This window comes from Fusarium redolens (genome assembly GCF_020744475.1).
Source record: "Fusarium redolens strain MPI-CAGE-AT-0023 chromosome Unknown BKA55scaffold_16, whole genome shotgun sequence".
In the NCBI taxonomy this organism is placed as follows: Eukaryota; Fungi; Ascomycota; class Sordariomycetes; order Hypocreales; family Nectriaceae; genus Fusarium; species Fusarium redolens.
In genome coordinates, this window is record NW_025763679.1 from 478,485 (window position 1) to 492,641 (window position 14,157).

The window sequence follows — 14,157 nt, forward strand, 5'->3', positions numbered from 1 at the left end:
CTCACGAATGTCAAGCTGGAGAAGGTAATGGGCAAACAATGCATTATGAAGAGTTCTAATGATCAACCATTCTACAGATCTAAATGACAGCTCGCTCCATCAGAGGCTCATTGCGAGCAATCCGCTCATAACCTAAAGCCGACAAGTCCAACGTGCGAAACTCTCCATACGTGATGAGCTCTGCAACGCCTCGTCCACAAGCAGGAGCCTGTTGACTTCCATGTCCAGAAAATCCCACGCAGAACAACATATTAGAAACTTCAGTATGGGGTCCAATGATAGCATTGTGGTCAAACGTGTTGAACTCGTAATGACCCATCCACGAGTGCGTGACCTTGGCCGTGGAGAACTGAGGAACTCGCTTCTTAAGAACAGGCAGCATCTTCAAGTTCCATACATCCTCGGCGTAGCTGAAGTCATCGGGATCGACGGCGACATCAGGGCCGATCGGCGGGCAGCCGATGAGGTAGTCTTTCTTTCCATATGATCGCATGTGGACACCAGTAGGATCAATGGTAAGCGGAAGATCTTGAGACAGAGGGTCGTCGACGGAGAAGATGTACGTGTACCTGCGGCGAGCCTCAATCGGAAGGTGTATGCCAGCAAGGCGTGAGACGTCGGCAGCTCTGGTTCCTGTAGCGTTGACGATATTACCAACGCTGATGCTCTCTCCAGTCTTGAGAGTAACGGAAGTTACTTTGTTGCCGACACGAGTCATTCCAACAACTTCATTGTTGATGTAGTCGACCCCAAGCTGTTGAGCTCTTTTGCGCAGGCTATGGACCATGCCAAGAGCGTCAAATGCACCCTCATCAACAGTGTTGAGACTGCCCGCCTTGATGTCATCCAAAGCAAAGAAAGGGTATTTGGAAGCTATCTCATCAGCCGACAGCATCTTAGTCCCAGCACCGCATGCGGCCTGAAGCTTTTGATCTTCCTCAAGAACGGCAGCAAACTCAGGAGTATCCGCGAGATACAGATAACCGAAGTTGCGGATAGGAATATCCGGAATGCCGTCGCCATCCTCACATTTCAGGTTCTTGCGGAAGTCTTTGACAAATTCGGCAGCATACTGAGCAATCTTGACATTAATCTCGGTAGCAAATTGCTGACGCATACAGTTATTGCTGGCTTGAGTTGCAGAGTAGGCAAGAGAAGGGTCTTTCTCGACAACGAGAACTTTGCCGTTGAAATCGGGGTTCGACACGAGAAACCAGGCGATTGCTGAGCCGCTTGTTGCGCCGCCTATGATGGCGACATCATAGGAGTCTGAAGAAGGACGTCGAGGGAATAAAGAAGTAGCCATGGCTTAAGGTGTAAGGTTGTGTTGATGTTGATTATAACAAGGAGAGGTGACGATATTGTGAAGCTTGGTAGCGAGAAGCAACAACGGCCGCTTCTTCAAATTATATATCATCTCAGGAAGTGCTTCTTGGCCGTGTTATTGACTACAGCAGAACGCTTAACCGCGGAGGTTGGCGTTTGTAAAAAAAACTCTTCACATTACAAAGGCTCCCTAGAAGTCGTTGCTGTCCATCTCTAAAGGTTTGCCTGAGTAAGTATCCGCGAAGCAGCACGGTTGCTTTGACGGGGAGAGCGACCATCTTAATTTGTCAGCCTACGGTGGACCTCATGACGAAGACCTATAATCTCCAGATCGTACCTTGATTGCATGAGAAGGCATAGAATGCATTGAGAAGCGACGATAGGCGCGCGGCAGATGGCGGTTCATCAAGAGCTCGCCCACGGAGTTCCGTGGGTAACAGACGCTAGCTGTTTTTGATAGTGCCGACTCGATGCGCTGTGGCAAACTTTCAACAAGTGGCCTGGCAATTAGATGCACAAATCTGAAACCCTTGCTTTTGCTGCGTATTTACTTCAATCAACACCAATTGTGTCACGATCGGTATTGGTAATGATTATGTTCGGTTTTGGTTGGAGTTGGTCACAGTCGACAAGCTGAAAAGCCACCAACCTGAGAGAGGAGCACCCAGGTAGCTCAAGCTTACTAACAGCTGCCGTTAGTGACGTATTCAAGCAAGCCCAATTTCCGACTCGACCGTAACGCACGTCTTCAATCGCCCATAATCGATCATGAAGGTTGCGAGTCATGCGCGGAGGCGCAAAGGTACGAGACACAGAGGTCGGCATTGTTCCAGTAGCTCAGAGCTGACAAGTCGAAGCCTGCGATCTTTGCGTGTCGAGAAAGATCAAATGTGACTTGTCCAAGCCAACCTGTTCAAACTGCAAGCTTTATGGGGTCGATTGCAGCATCACCGAAGTCACAAGTCCGGCTACTACAAACAGAAGAAGAGTGAACGCCAGTGAAACAAGCCCATCCAACTCATCTTCAACTCCCTCCAGGTACGCACACGCTCTTTGAGCTCATCGTATAAGCATACTGACATTCATAAGGGATGACACGATTGAGTCACGCTTGGCTCACATCGAAGCAAGACTGGACCAAATTGCCGCTGAGAAACCGTCGCACAGTTTACCTCACGATGCAACAGCTTTGAACTTCCAGAACTTCCCCGAGATCCGCGTGTACAAAGCCTCAGACATGTGGAACGAAGCCACGACATTGCCTTGCCTGGGTATTTCACCGCAATTTCCAACGGGAGCCATCATGGCTCAAACAGGGAAGCTCGAGCTGCCACCACTTCAAGAAGTCATGGGCGTACTGGAAAGATACTTCGACAACTATGGCCGTTACATGCCGCTGTTTGACAAGAGGTCTTTCATGCAGATGACGGTTGACTGGTATTCTGAGAATCACAAAAAGGAGTTGATCCCTTGGGCTGCTATCAACCTTGTCCTCGCTATCACTTACCGCATCACAGATGATGTGCCCATTGAGGAGCCAAAGCTAGCTCGGTGCATAACTAATGTTCAGGCCGTCACAACCGAATTGATGGCATGGAGCGGTGATCTTCTAGGTCTACAGGTTCTACTTGGCATGGTCATACTATTCCAAGGAACAACAAATCCACAGCTCGCAATAGTACTCATCGGAAGTGCCATCCGTCTCGCTCAAAGTATGGGACTACCTTCCACAAGAGCCACTGACGATCCCAATGAATCAACGCAACGTCGTCGAGTCTTCTGGATAGCCTACATCCTGGACAAGGTATGACTCTGGCCCCTGGTTGTGTGCAGCAACTAACCCATGAGGACAGGACCTTGCCCTTCGCGCCAAAGCGCCCTACACCCAATTCGATGCCGAAACAGACCTCGAGCTTCCGGAAGATCATGAAGACAGCGAGCACGGAATATTGGAGTCTCACACAGGAGCGATTAGGTTCAACTACTTACGTGCTCGGTCTGAGTTGGCCATAATCCAAGGCAAAGTGCACAACTTCCTTTACAGCAGAACAGCTCAACGTTTGTCCCAAGAGCAGCGTGCAGAGACCAAGCTTCGTATTGAACAATTGCTCTCCAACTGGCGCAACGCAGTACCGCAGGAACTCCTCCGATCAGATAAACTCTTCCAAGATTTCTTGACAATGCCAGTTCACCTTGTGATGAACATGTACAATCGATACCTCGAGTGCCTCTACAGAATCCATGGCACGTTTGCTTTTGATGAGACGTGGATCAACAGGGTACGGTGCTACCTTTCTCCAGCTGTGATTCGGACTGGGGATGATGGCATCGATGGTAGGATTAACCAGGAAGCAATCAATCCATTGCCCGGTGCATGGTCCGAGTGCGTCAAGCATTCAAGGCTTGGCTTAGAATTGTCGGCGTTTGGGAGAGAGACAGAGTACTCAACCTGGTGAGTTGAGCCCTGATTGCCAAGAACATATTACTGACAAAGTAGGCTTCATGCATGCTGCAATCTTTCGGGACTGATCGTTTTGCTGGTCAACATCATTGAGTTCCCCGACCAACCGTCCGTCATGTCGGATTGGAGCTTGATCGTAAGAATCCGTAACAAGTTTGATCAGATGAATGCCAAAGCATCGAAAGAGCCATTCTTTCTACTTCAAGTAGCTCATGAACTAGATCGCAAAGCTTCTGGACAGGTCAAGCGGCTCGCTCATATGTCGTCACTCAGTCATCAGGGAGCCGCATTCTCTGAACCTTGGGCAAACCCGGACCCTATGTTCCTATAGTCAACTTACATATTCTCCCATGAGTTAGAGGGATTGTCTAGTCAATCAGAACTATGCGATATTGGGCGTTCTTCAAATACCACCACCGTCACTTGATGATGACCCCCGCAAACAGCCCCACAATTCGGGGGAAGAGACCCCGAGTATCGTTCCCCCTCCCCCAAACCGACCATGTCCTCCATTCGTGACCGTTTCTGATAAATACCGCGCGCGCCTCTTCACTTTGGGGGTCTCGAGACTCACTTCGCATATCTTTACTCACCATGGCAGAAACTCAAGCGACAAGAAAGCGATATGCCGTTGTCGGCACCGGCGGCCGCTCAAGCTTCTTCTACTCAGCCATCGCAACGGAATACAGCAAAACATCATGTATCGTGGCCCTTTGCGACACAAACCAGACTCGGATGAACTATGCAAACTCGAAGCTGAAGTCACTCGGTCATGGCGAGGTTTCGACGTATCTCGCCAGCAACTTCGATCAGATGATCAAAGAGTCCAAGCCCGACGAAGTCATCATTACGACTATGGATCGAACACACAACATCTACATTGTTCGGGCGCTTGAACTGGGATGCAACGTCATCACTGAGAAGCCGATGACCATTGACGCTCCAAGATGCAAAGAGATCTTCTCAGCAGTAGAAAGAACGGGACAGAAAGTTCGCGTCACTTTCAATTATCGATATGCGCCTCACAACACGAAAGTCTTCGAGTTGCTGAGATCCGGAGCTATTGGGAAAGTCACAAGCGTCCACTTCGGTGAGTTGATGGCGATAATATGGCAAAGAAGATGGAAGCTAACATGACTATAGAATGGATGCTGAACACCAGCCACGGAGCTGACTACTTCCGCCGTTGGCACAGGGACAAGCGTAACAGCGGCGGTCTGCTGGTACACAAGTCAACGCATCACTTCGATCTTGTCAACTTCTGGCTCCAAACCAGGCCTCAAACCGTGTTTGCTACAGGAGACCTTGCCTTTTACGGCCGAGAGAACGCGGAGCAGCGCGGCGAGACCAAGTTCTACACCCGCGCTCATGGCAGCGAAGTCGCCAAAACCGACCCATTTGCCCTTCACCTCGATCAGAATCCTCAGTTGAAGGCTATGTATCTGGATGCCGAGCATGAGGACGCTTACTACCGCGACCAGAGCGTCTTTGGTGACGGGATTAGCATCGAAGACACCATGAACGTTCTCGTCAAGTACCGCAACGGAGCTAGTCTTTCATACTCTCTTACAGCATACGCACCTTGGGAAGGTTTCCGTGTCAGCTTCAACGGAACTGGTGGACGTCTTGAAGTTGAGGTTGTAGAGAATAGCTACGTCAACTCTGGTGGTGATCAGGCCCATGAGGGATCTCTAGAGAGCCGCAAGATCCTGCTTCGTCCTCTGTTTGAGAAGCCAAGAGAGATAAAGGTCGAAGATGGCGTTGGTGCTCACGGGGGTGGAGATACTGTCTTGCTAAATGATTTATTTGGGACGCCTGTATCGGACGAGTATATGCGAGCGGCGAGCCATATTGATGGGGCTGCTTCGATACTTACTGGTATTGCGGCTAACAGATCTATTGCGACGGGACAGGCGGTTAACGTAGATGATATTTTGCTGGTTCCCAGTTCATGAAGTAGATAATCCTCCTTCTTTACATGAACGAAGAATAGAAGACACTTTGAACAACTATTAATAATATGAAACACGACTTTGATGTTGCAGGAAGCCATCAATAGTAATGTAATAAAGGCAAACGAGGCATCGACAGGAGAACTACACCTCAGTACTCTAGCCTTTTCATGGATAGGGGCGGTTAAATGAGGCAGCTGGATTTCGGGCTAGGTCTCGCGTTTCGATGATCGATTCACTTGAGGAAGGCGATGCAAGGTCTCATGGAAGAGCCTTAGAACCTGCTACAAGACACAGTTTCCCTTACAAAAAGCTGTGCGGTGATGATCGCCTAGCTGCGGCAACTGATCCAGCAGTGTTGGCCGATTTCGAAGTCCAACAGGGACATTATTGCCCTATGCGAACATAGGAACTCAAGCATAATCTTCACCAGGACTCAATAGAAATTACTATAGCTGCAACGAACAAGACTAACAACATCTACGCAATATTGCTTGCATCTGACTCTTCACCCATGCGTATCTTCTCTTGTATGATGAACGCCTCCTGTTCCCGCGCACTCTTCTCAAGATCAAGAAACGACCAGATTCCAATAGCACTGACCAAGCTCAACGCAAACAAGAAGTAGAAGGGAGCACTGTTGTTGGTGCCGCCGGGAGAAGCGTCAATGATAGCACTGCTGATGAAAGGTCCGATAAAGCTGGATGATTTCCCGATAATGTTGAAAAGGGAGAAGAACAGGAATTCGTGTCCTCGAGGTGTGACGGAGCTGATCATGATCTGCGAATAACTATACCAGGGACACACAAATAGACCATAGAAAGCCTGGTATAGCCAGATTTCCCAGACGTTCTTGAAGCCGAACTTATCGGTCCAGTTGCCAATCATACCCCATCCGTCTAGAAGGATGATGAATACCATGACGGCGTTGAACATGGCCTTGACACTGAGGTTGAAATGCTTCTGGATGAGCCAAAAGGCACCAATGCCCACTGCTTGAGCGACGATACCAACGATGAGGAGGTAAGTCAAAGTGAGAGTCTCGTAGCTGACGACTTGGTTCTGAAGGGTGGCGATAACCGTGACAGTGGTGTTAAGAGAATCTCCCAGAAGGAAGTATCCAACGAGATAGATCAAGCTCTGCTTCAGGTGCCAGATTTGAGTGAGAGCTTCCCAAAGTTGCCAGAATCCGACGGTAATCATGTTCAAGTGATCTGGGACCTTCATTCCTGGACGCTTCTTCTCCAATAAGAACCAGGGAATCGAGAGGACAAGCCAGCAAGCAGTCGCGAAAGCAATCAAGACCGAGAGTCCCCAGTTGTTGTTTTCGGCGCTCTTGTCGACTTTGACACCAAACATGATGCCCACTATGATGGCTAGAATGACCACTTCGCCGACAGATTGGATGTAGAAGGCAACGTTGCTGAGCCTACTCCTCTCCATCTCATCTTTGCGATCCATCTCGGATTGGGTGATTTCTCCAGCCTCGAACTGAAGGGCAGCTTCTTTCAGCTGTGGAGTATTTCTGGCAAGAGAGGGGAATGCCGCTGTCCAGTACGTGAGCGTCATTTGGTATGCGATTAAACCGACGATGTAAAGGCCTGTAGCGGTTTGCCACTTGCTGGGATCATGGACGCCCAGCCAGCCAAAGCCAATACCGTAGGCGATAATTGACCAGACAAAAAGAATCCATCGTCGTCCAGTTCCAAAGTCTGCGTAAGCTCCAATGATGAGGAAGAGGACCGCTTGCAAAGCGAAGGATATGCCATTGGCAAGAAGGACAATGCTGTTGACGTCTCGAGCGCGACCGGCAAACGGCAAAAGCCCTGTATCTTTGGGCGCCGCCTGGGAGAGTAGGTTCTGAAAAGCAGTCGGTCCAAAATTGAACAAGGCGAGTCCATTTGATCCAATGTAGTACGCGTACCACGACCAGATCTCCTTCTTGGTTGTCTCCGGCATTTCACCCTCTGCCAGCGCAGGAACTACAATACCTGCGCTGACATCTTGCTTAGCAGGCTCATCATGCAGGTCCTTAGACGCTCTGGTCTCTGTTGTCGCGGGATCTGCTCGTGAGTCCATCTTTCGAGATTACTTGTCAGGGACAAAAAGATGTTGGAGTAAGAGGCTGATTGAGTTTTCCACGAGGGATTTAACGCAGTCATGTCGCAACACAGATGCCGTGTAACCGTTCTTATGGTGGACACGATAGGTAGATCGTTGATCAAACGTTGCTAGTGTCTCATGCAGACCATAATCGCCCCATTTAGTGGGCGCGGACGCTCCATGGGGTTAGTCTGGGGAGATCGAGGGACTTTTGCTATCGCTATCTTCCGAGGTCCAAGATAAACTCAGAAAAGATCAATCACTAATCATATCGATAAGATTAGCTCAGACAGATCTAAGTGAAGAGAAAATGACATTTCTTTGTCCGAATAAAGGGAGCATCGATTAAAAGATATATTTCCGTCCCTTTATCTAGATGCCTTTATTATATGGAGTGGCAGAAAAGAGAAGTGAAGGCGGTTGACAGAGCTTTAGGTTCTATCCGTATAGTGAATTGATGTCCTTAGGCCAATATACCTTTCTTCTTCCCGTTGTGGCCGTGGCCTGGCAGCCATAAATGAGATTGAGTCCAGAATCAATTTAATCCAACGGAAAGGATCATCAGGGAAAACAGCGTGTAGTGTAGACAAACTTCCGGCCACGCCGCGCCAGTTCAAAGGTTCTTCCAAAAAGATGTAGTGTCGCTCCACAAAGACAGCCAAGCACTAAAGATTGTCGAAAGAGAAGGTGATGTGCTTTATTGAGGTTGATATGTGCAAACTTCAAGACCTTACTCCTTTATGAGCAATATCGTTTTGAGATCACGTAGGCATTATTTGTACAGTGAAGTGATACGCGCATGTCAATATCCAACCGCCTTTCGCATTTGCCATCCTTTCCCGGATTTGAAGCCACTTTTGAGATTGGCTCAAGAACCAACTTGATGCGACGGTATGGCTGGTTTGGAAGAGAGGAAGATCAATGAAAGTTAGTTAAAAAGTGTTCCGGTAATAGCAACTTTTTGAAGGACCTGAACACTTTTAAAAGGAGCTGTCAGGAGCGTTCAGCTGAGCGCTAAAGTTGAGGTTACCGTTTTATTACTCTAGCGCTTCCATGAGACGCGAGCTTGGCGGTTTGGCCTAATCTCCACATTGCCAGCTGGCAGCAACAAGAGAAGCTTACATTTAGGCTTTTCGGACTAACAGACCACGTTAAGTGAGGCGTCCAAACAATTTCTGCATCCATGACTCTCATCACATATCTTGGCAAGGCACGGTGACAATGTAGTCCTCAGGCTCTCAACCATTGCCAACCTGACCGTCGTATCTCATATTCCCAAAGATTCCTTATCCAGTTCTAAGGCCTTGGACACTAACCGTTGTCAGGCTCTTTCTTAAATACGGATCCTGATGGAGGAAACATAGATACGGGAAAGGATGTCGACCTCAGGGCTCGGGTAGTGATTTACGCATCATTGGATGCAAGAACTAATATCAGCGCATTGTTGAGTTCTCCATCGTTAAAGTATTCAATTTTCCTCAGAAAGTTAATTCATTCAAACTTGGAATCAAAACATTTTCTTTGCGTTTGGTCTCTTATCGTCTTTGTCTTCCGTTTCACAGCGTGAAGACTTCGGTATCGCCTGTCCACTGATTGCACCACTTGGCTCCACTCGCACATGATGAGGATTATGGGTCAACATTGACAATTTTATTATCGAACAAGTCGCATGGCAAAACTAAGAAAATTATCAGTTTGTGAATGATCAGAAAATTTCGGCGACGACATCATGCTATTGCATCCCGCAGAGGTTTCCAAACACAATAACGCCAACTCCTGTTGGCTCATCATTCATGCAAGTAAATCGCTCAATCACCACTGCACTCACTAATGAGTATACAGAACAAGGTCTACGATCTTACAGATTTTCTCCCAAGTATACAAGACTTCCAGCACCCGTATACCTGCACTCATGCTGACCGCTTCGTTAGATCACCCTGGCGGAAAGAAGGTGATACTGAAAAATGCGGTATGTGTTGACTTCTCTTCAAAAGCTTCTATACTAACTATTCCAGGGCAAAGACTCTACTGCAGACTTTGATCTGATTCACTCGAATGATGTTCTCGATAAGTGGCTTGAGCCATCCAAGCACTTGGGCAATATCGACACCAGAGTAGCAGGCATGTCCACAAATGGAACGACCCAGGCCAAAGGTCAAGAACAAAGTCAAGGGGCTCTGATAAACAAGCCGAAACTATCACAATGTGTCAACATATCAGACTTTGAGTCTGTAGCACAACAAACAATGAAGAAATCGTCTTGGAACTACTATTCCACTGGAGCCGAGGACGAGTTTGTAGGTTGACACTTCGCTCGAGTCATTCTTAGCATGAGACTTATAACAAGCAGGCCATCAAAGAGAACAACTCTGCATTCCAACGCATTCGGTTTCGACCAAAGGTTCTTGTCAATGTTGAGCATGTGGATATTTCTACCACTATGCTTGGAGCACATACATCCGCTCCAATCTACATAACAGCTACCGCACACGCGAAGCTTGGAGACCCAGACGGCGAAGTTACGCTGGCGCGGGCGAGCAACAAGCATGATATCATCCAAATGATACCACTGTACTCATCTTGTTCTCTCGACGACATCACCAATGTTAGGGAACCTGATCGCACCCAATGGTACCAGATATATGTCAAAAAGGATCGAAACGTGACACGAAAGGCTGTTGAAGCCGCCGAGGCACGAGGCTGTAAAGCTTTGTGCATCACTGTCGATAATCCGCACCTCGGAAGTCGCGAAAAGGTCTTGCGTTCGCAGCAGAGCGAGTCTGAAGAGGACGAGTTCGAAGATGCACCAGCAACGGAGCTGGATCCGTCTCTCATCATGAACGCAACTCTAAACTGGGATGATATCACCTGGTTTCAAAGCATTACCAACATGCCGATTGTCCTCAAAGGCATGCAACGAGTTGAAGACGTCATTATGGCAGCAGAATACGGTGTCCAAGCTGTGATTCTCTCTAACCATGGCGGGCGTCAGCTGGATTACTCTGAAGCACCAATTGAGGTTCTCGCGGAGGTTATGCCTATCTTGAGGGAACTTGGACTTCATGGCAAAATTGAAGTGTATATTGACGGCGGCGTTCGTCGTGGGTCAGATGTCCTGAAGGCTTTGTGCTTGGGTGCTCGCGGCGTTGGAATCGGTCGCCCGTTTCTTTATGCTATGGCTGCCTATGGACAGAAAGGACTCGAGAAAGCTATTCGCATCTACAAAGATGAGTTGGAAAGGAATATGCGACTGCTTGGGTGCACATCGGTTGACCAGCTTCACCCAGGACTGGTAAAGGTGCTTAGTGAAGTTCGGGAAAGGCTGTGAGCGCCAGGCCTTGGTTGGCAATTTGTACTGCATACAAGTTGTACAGGATATCCGAAGCAAACGAAGGGCTTTCCATGTGCTACTTGGACTTTTCCATGAATAAGTGTCAAAGCTTTGATGGGCACATCAGTTCGTGTTCATACAAATAGATATGTAGTCCATGTTGAAAGGGCTAGCAAGTGCAAGGAGGCTCTCAGAAGACGGACTGATTGCCCGAAAGCTATCGATTATATTATGTGCTTTATCAAATAATATACAGAGGCAAACTCTTTTAACCGAAGTCAATACATGCAGTTGCTACAGATCTACCATCACAGATTTACCAGCCGCCACCAGCCTTCTTGAAACCAGGGTACATCTTCTTGTTGTAGTCAAACCAGTTTGTTCCGTTAACACTCAAGTCCTTATACACAGGGCAATCCATAGCGCCCATAATGGGCTCAAGAGCAGCGAAGAGGACATCCGTTACAGAGGACAGGGTGGCGAAAAGAGATGACAGAGCGTTTGGAGAGACGGTCTTGATAGCGTTTAGAGCAAAGCAGACAAGGTTGTTACCCTGGAGAAGGTTCTTTCCGTTGAGCACTCCGCCAGCAAGGTCGTCAAAGTTGATTCCGACAAAGGTGTTGACGCCGTTGGTGTTACCACCGATGCTGCTAAGTGTTATTGGGAGCTCAATGATACCGAATCATGGGGTGACTTACCTGAGAACCTCAGGGTGACTGTGAGTGACAATGTCAAGGGCGTTAGCAGCAATGCCATAGTCGGTGTAGCGGCGGCGATAGAAATTCTCGGGAATACGCTCGTGGCCAATGACGTAGGTCATGTTGTCCTCAGGTCCGTAAACAGAGAAGAAGGCCTTGAGCATCTCCTTGTCGAGGATACCATCGTCTGGGTGCTCAGCAGAGCGGTTGGCAGCGAGACGGGCAGTAAAAGAGTAAGGGCTAGCACGAACGAGCCAGCCGCTAGCAGGGCCGAACCAAGCATAGGGGTTGGTAGCAATGGTCTGGTGCCAGCGGTTCTTGTTGTGCTCGTACAGAACGTCAATGCTGTAGTTGGGGTTCTCGGCGTCCTTCTGCAGGTTGTAGAGCTCCATGAAGTAAGTCATGTTCATGTCATTGTTGTCGCCAATGGGGTCGTAGAGATCACCGCGAGTAGGGCTGCCGTCGACCTCAAAGAAGGGGTGAGAACCGCTAAGACCACGGGGAGTTCCGAAGAGTCCGAGAAGGTTGTTGTTCATGTACTTGGACCAGCCACCTTGAGAGACAGCGACAAGGTTGCCGCCAAGAACAACACCCAAGGTGGTGAGGAGGGCTGACATGTCGGGCGCCATTCCCCAAACCTTACCAACAGCAGTGACGTACTGAGTGAATGTGGCAACGCCCTATCGAATAATAAGTGACTTGAAGGTTGAAGGGTAAGCATGAGTCCTTACGTTGTGAGGCAAGTAGCCATGGTTGGCAAGAGTGTTTAAGCCTGGGCAAAGTCCTCGAACATCACCAGCCTCAAAGTCGGGTGGGTTGAACTCGTGCTTGCCGTGAACTAATGAATTGTTAGCCGGAAGACTGAGATCTTCTAATTCAAAGACTAACCATCAACGAGCTGCTCCTTGGGGTCGAAGTCCACAACTCTCTTGCCCAGGTTGGGAGGGGCCTGAGAGGCAAACTTGCGAATCAGCTCAGGATCAACACCAAGGTGAGGATTCTTGGCATCGCGAGCGCCGAACTTGAAAGCATTCAGGGGAATAGGCGTATCGGCATTAAGTTTAGGAAGAGCGGTGGCTTGGTTAGAAAGCAAGGCCGTAGCCAGAGTCGCAAGAGTGAAAGGCTTCATATTATCAACTTCAGCAAAGACAATTAGAGTAAAACGAGCGAACGATCTTCAAAAGGAATGGACGAAGTCGGGATTAAAGAGAGACTGCGAATGAGAGTTGGCTCATTTGTCATAGCCTAGAAGGCTGAAGTTATGTTTATATACCAGATGTATCGAAAGATTTGATCTTCGCACTATTGAAGAGGCCGTCCTTCCGGAGTGCTAAGGGGTGTTGCATTGCTCATCACAATAGGATGCTACCAAGCTGGTGGGAAGACCGAAAGCTTCTCCTGAGTTGATCGTCCAATGGAGCGAGATGAGTTCGAAACACCAACAGCTGTGGCTGGCTAACTTGACAGACAGGGGTAAGCACTCCCCAAGCTATTTACCAACTCGTACTTCACCTTGGTCAAACTTGGCGTTTTGAAGTACAGATCGACAGAAACAAGGTCATAGCTCTGAAAGATCCTGCAAATTTGATGACGCGGATGTGTTTGTCAAAGTTCCGGTGGACCGAAGCCCTCTAATCACCTTGCATCGCAGGGCCTTACGAGCCTTGAAATCTCTCTGTCAAAAACTTCATCCCTAGACCGCAAAAGATCGTCGCGAATCTCTCTGTGTTGAGTGGGTACATCCAGAGTTGGGATGACCCAAAGCTCTATTGAGTTGCATTTCCGCGTAAGGTTGTGCACAATTGAGCACGACGGGCAATCCCCGGCCAAAGAAAGATAACCTGCAGGTGCTTGAGTCAAGTCCAAGGGTTTGGTCCTTACAGGGCTCGCAATTCCTTCGCGAACTCTAGCCAAGGATTCATCTCCACGACAGTGACTGACAAACGGGCGGGGAAGCAATGCCGAGCTAAGCGGCAGTTAGTTAGTGATGACCATAGCCTTTGGCCCTTTGCTAATCACTCAAGGATGAGGTACCCAGCGCCTAACAAGGGTTTTACGTTGCATTCTCAACCGTTGGTTTCTGACGTAGCAGTAGGAGCGGGAAAGGACAGGGATTATAAACCCAGGGAACAAGCATCCAACGCCTGTCATCTAATCATCTAATCCCTATCTCTGAAGCAGAAAGAGAAAACAAAGCTAAAACAGGGATGCATGAACTTTCAGAGATGTTGATCTTCAGCCGTTGGTTCTTGGATGCTACGGTACCATAGTGTCGGGATATTGGTT

The 14,157-nt window shown here is 48.5% G+C and overlaps 6 protein-coding genes across 6 annotated transcripts; 3 read left to right on the forward strand and 3 right to left on the reverse strand.

The window, feature by feature from the left end:
- Positions 1-79: 79 nt before the first annotated feature.
- Positions 80-1,306, reverse strand: BKA55DRAFT_521075 (FAD dependent oxidoreductase; the record flags this gene model as incomplete). Its single annotated transcript, XM_046188480.1, has 1 exon — positions 80-1,306. The coding sequence occupies one exon, from the start codon at positions 1,304-1,306 to the stop codon at positions 80-82; it is 1,227 nt and encodes a 408-aa protein (XP_046045014.1).
- A 788-nt stretch (positions 1,307-2,094) lies between these two features.
- BKA55DRAFT_521111 (fungal-specific transcription factor domain-containing protein) lies at positions 2,095-4,118 on the forward strand (the record flags this gene model as incomplete). The annotated part of the gene is made up of 5 exons (XM_046188484.1): positions 2,095-2,128; positions 2,184-2,364; positions 2,416-3,130; positions 3,180-3,778; positions 3,824-4,118. The coding sequence occupies 5 exons, from the start codon at positions 2,095-2,097 to the stop codon at positions 4,116-4,118; spliced, it is 1,824 nt and encodes a 607-aa protein (XP_046045015.1).
- A 263-nt stretch (positions 4,119-4,381) lies between these two features.
- BKA55DRAFT_521434 (uncharacterized protein) lies at positions 4,382-5,742 on the forward strand (the record flags this gene model as incomplete). Its single annotated transcript, XM_046188513.1, has 2 exons — positions 4,382-4,877; positions 4,931-5,742. The coding sequence occupies 2 exons, from the start codon at positions 4,382-4,384 to the stop codon at positions 5,740-5,742; spliced, it is 1,308 nt and encodes a 435-aa protein (XP_046045016.1).
- Positions 5,743-6,165: 423 nt separating this feature from the next.
- BKA55DRAFT_578702 (autophagy-related protein 22-like protein) lies at positions 6,166-8,020 on the reverse strand. The gene has a single exon (XM_046193753.1). It carries the CDS (start codon positions 7,816-7,818, stop codon positions 6,220-6,222), a length of 1,599 nt encoding a protein of 532 aa, XP_046045017.1. The 5' UTR covers positions 7,819-8,020; the 3' UTR covers positions 6,166-6,219.
- Positions 8,021-9,356: 1,336 nt separating this feature from the next.
- On the forward strand, positions 9,357-11,432 carry BKA55DRAFT_666651 (FMN-dependent dehydrogenase-domain-containing protein). Its single transcript, XM_046197790.1, has 5 exons — positions 9,357-9,637; positions 9,685-9,718; positions 9,774-9,811; positions 9,858-10,139; positions 10,193-11,432. Exons 1-5 carry the CDS (start codon positions 9,572-9,574, stop codon positions 11,168-11,170), a joined length of 1,398 nt encoding a protein of 465 aa, XP_046045018.1. The 5' UTR covers positions 9,357-9,571; the 3' UTR covers positions 11,171-11,432.
- Positions 11,433-11,489: 57 nt separating this feature from the next.
- BKA55DRAFT_597408 (uncharacterized protein) lies at positions 11,490-13,000 on the reverse strand (the record flags this gene model as incomplete). Its single annotated transcript, XM_046196069.1, has 4 exons — positions 11,490-11,820; positions 11,872-12,551; positions 12,603-12,709; positions 12,760-13,000. 4 exons carry the CDS (start codon positions 12,998-13,000, stop codon positions 11,490-11,492), a joined length of 1,359 nt encoding a protein of 452 aa, XP_046045019.1.
- Positions 13,001-14,157: the final 1,157 nt, after the last annotated feature.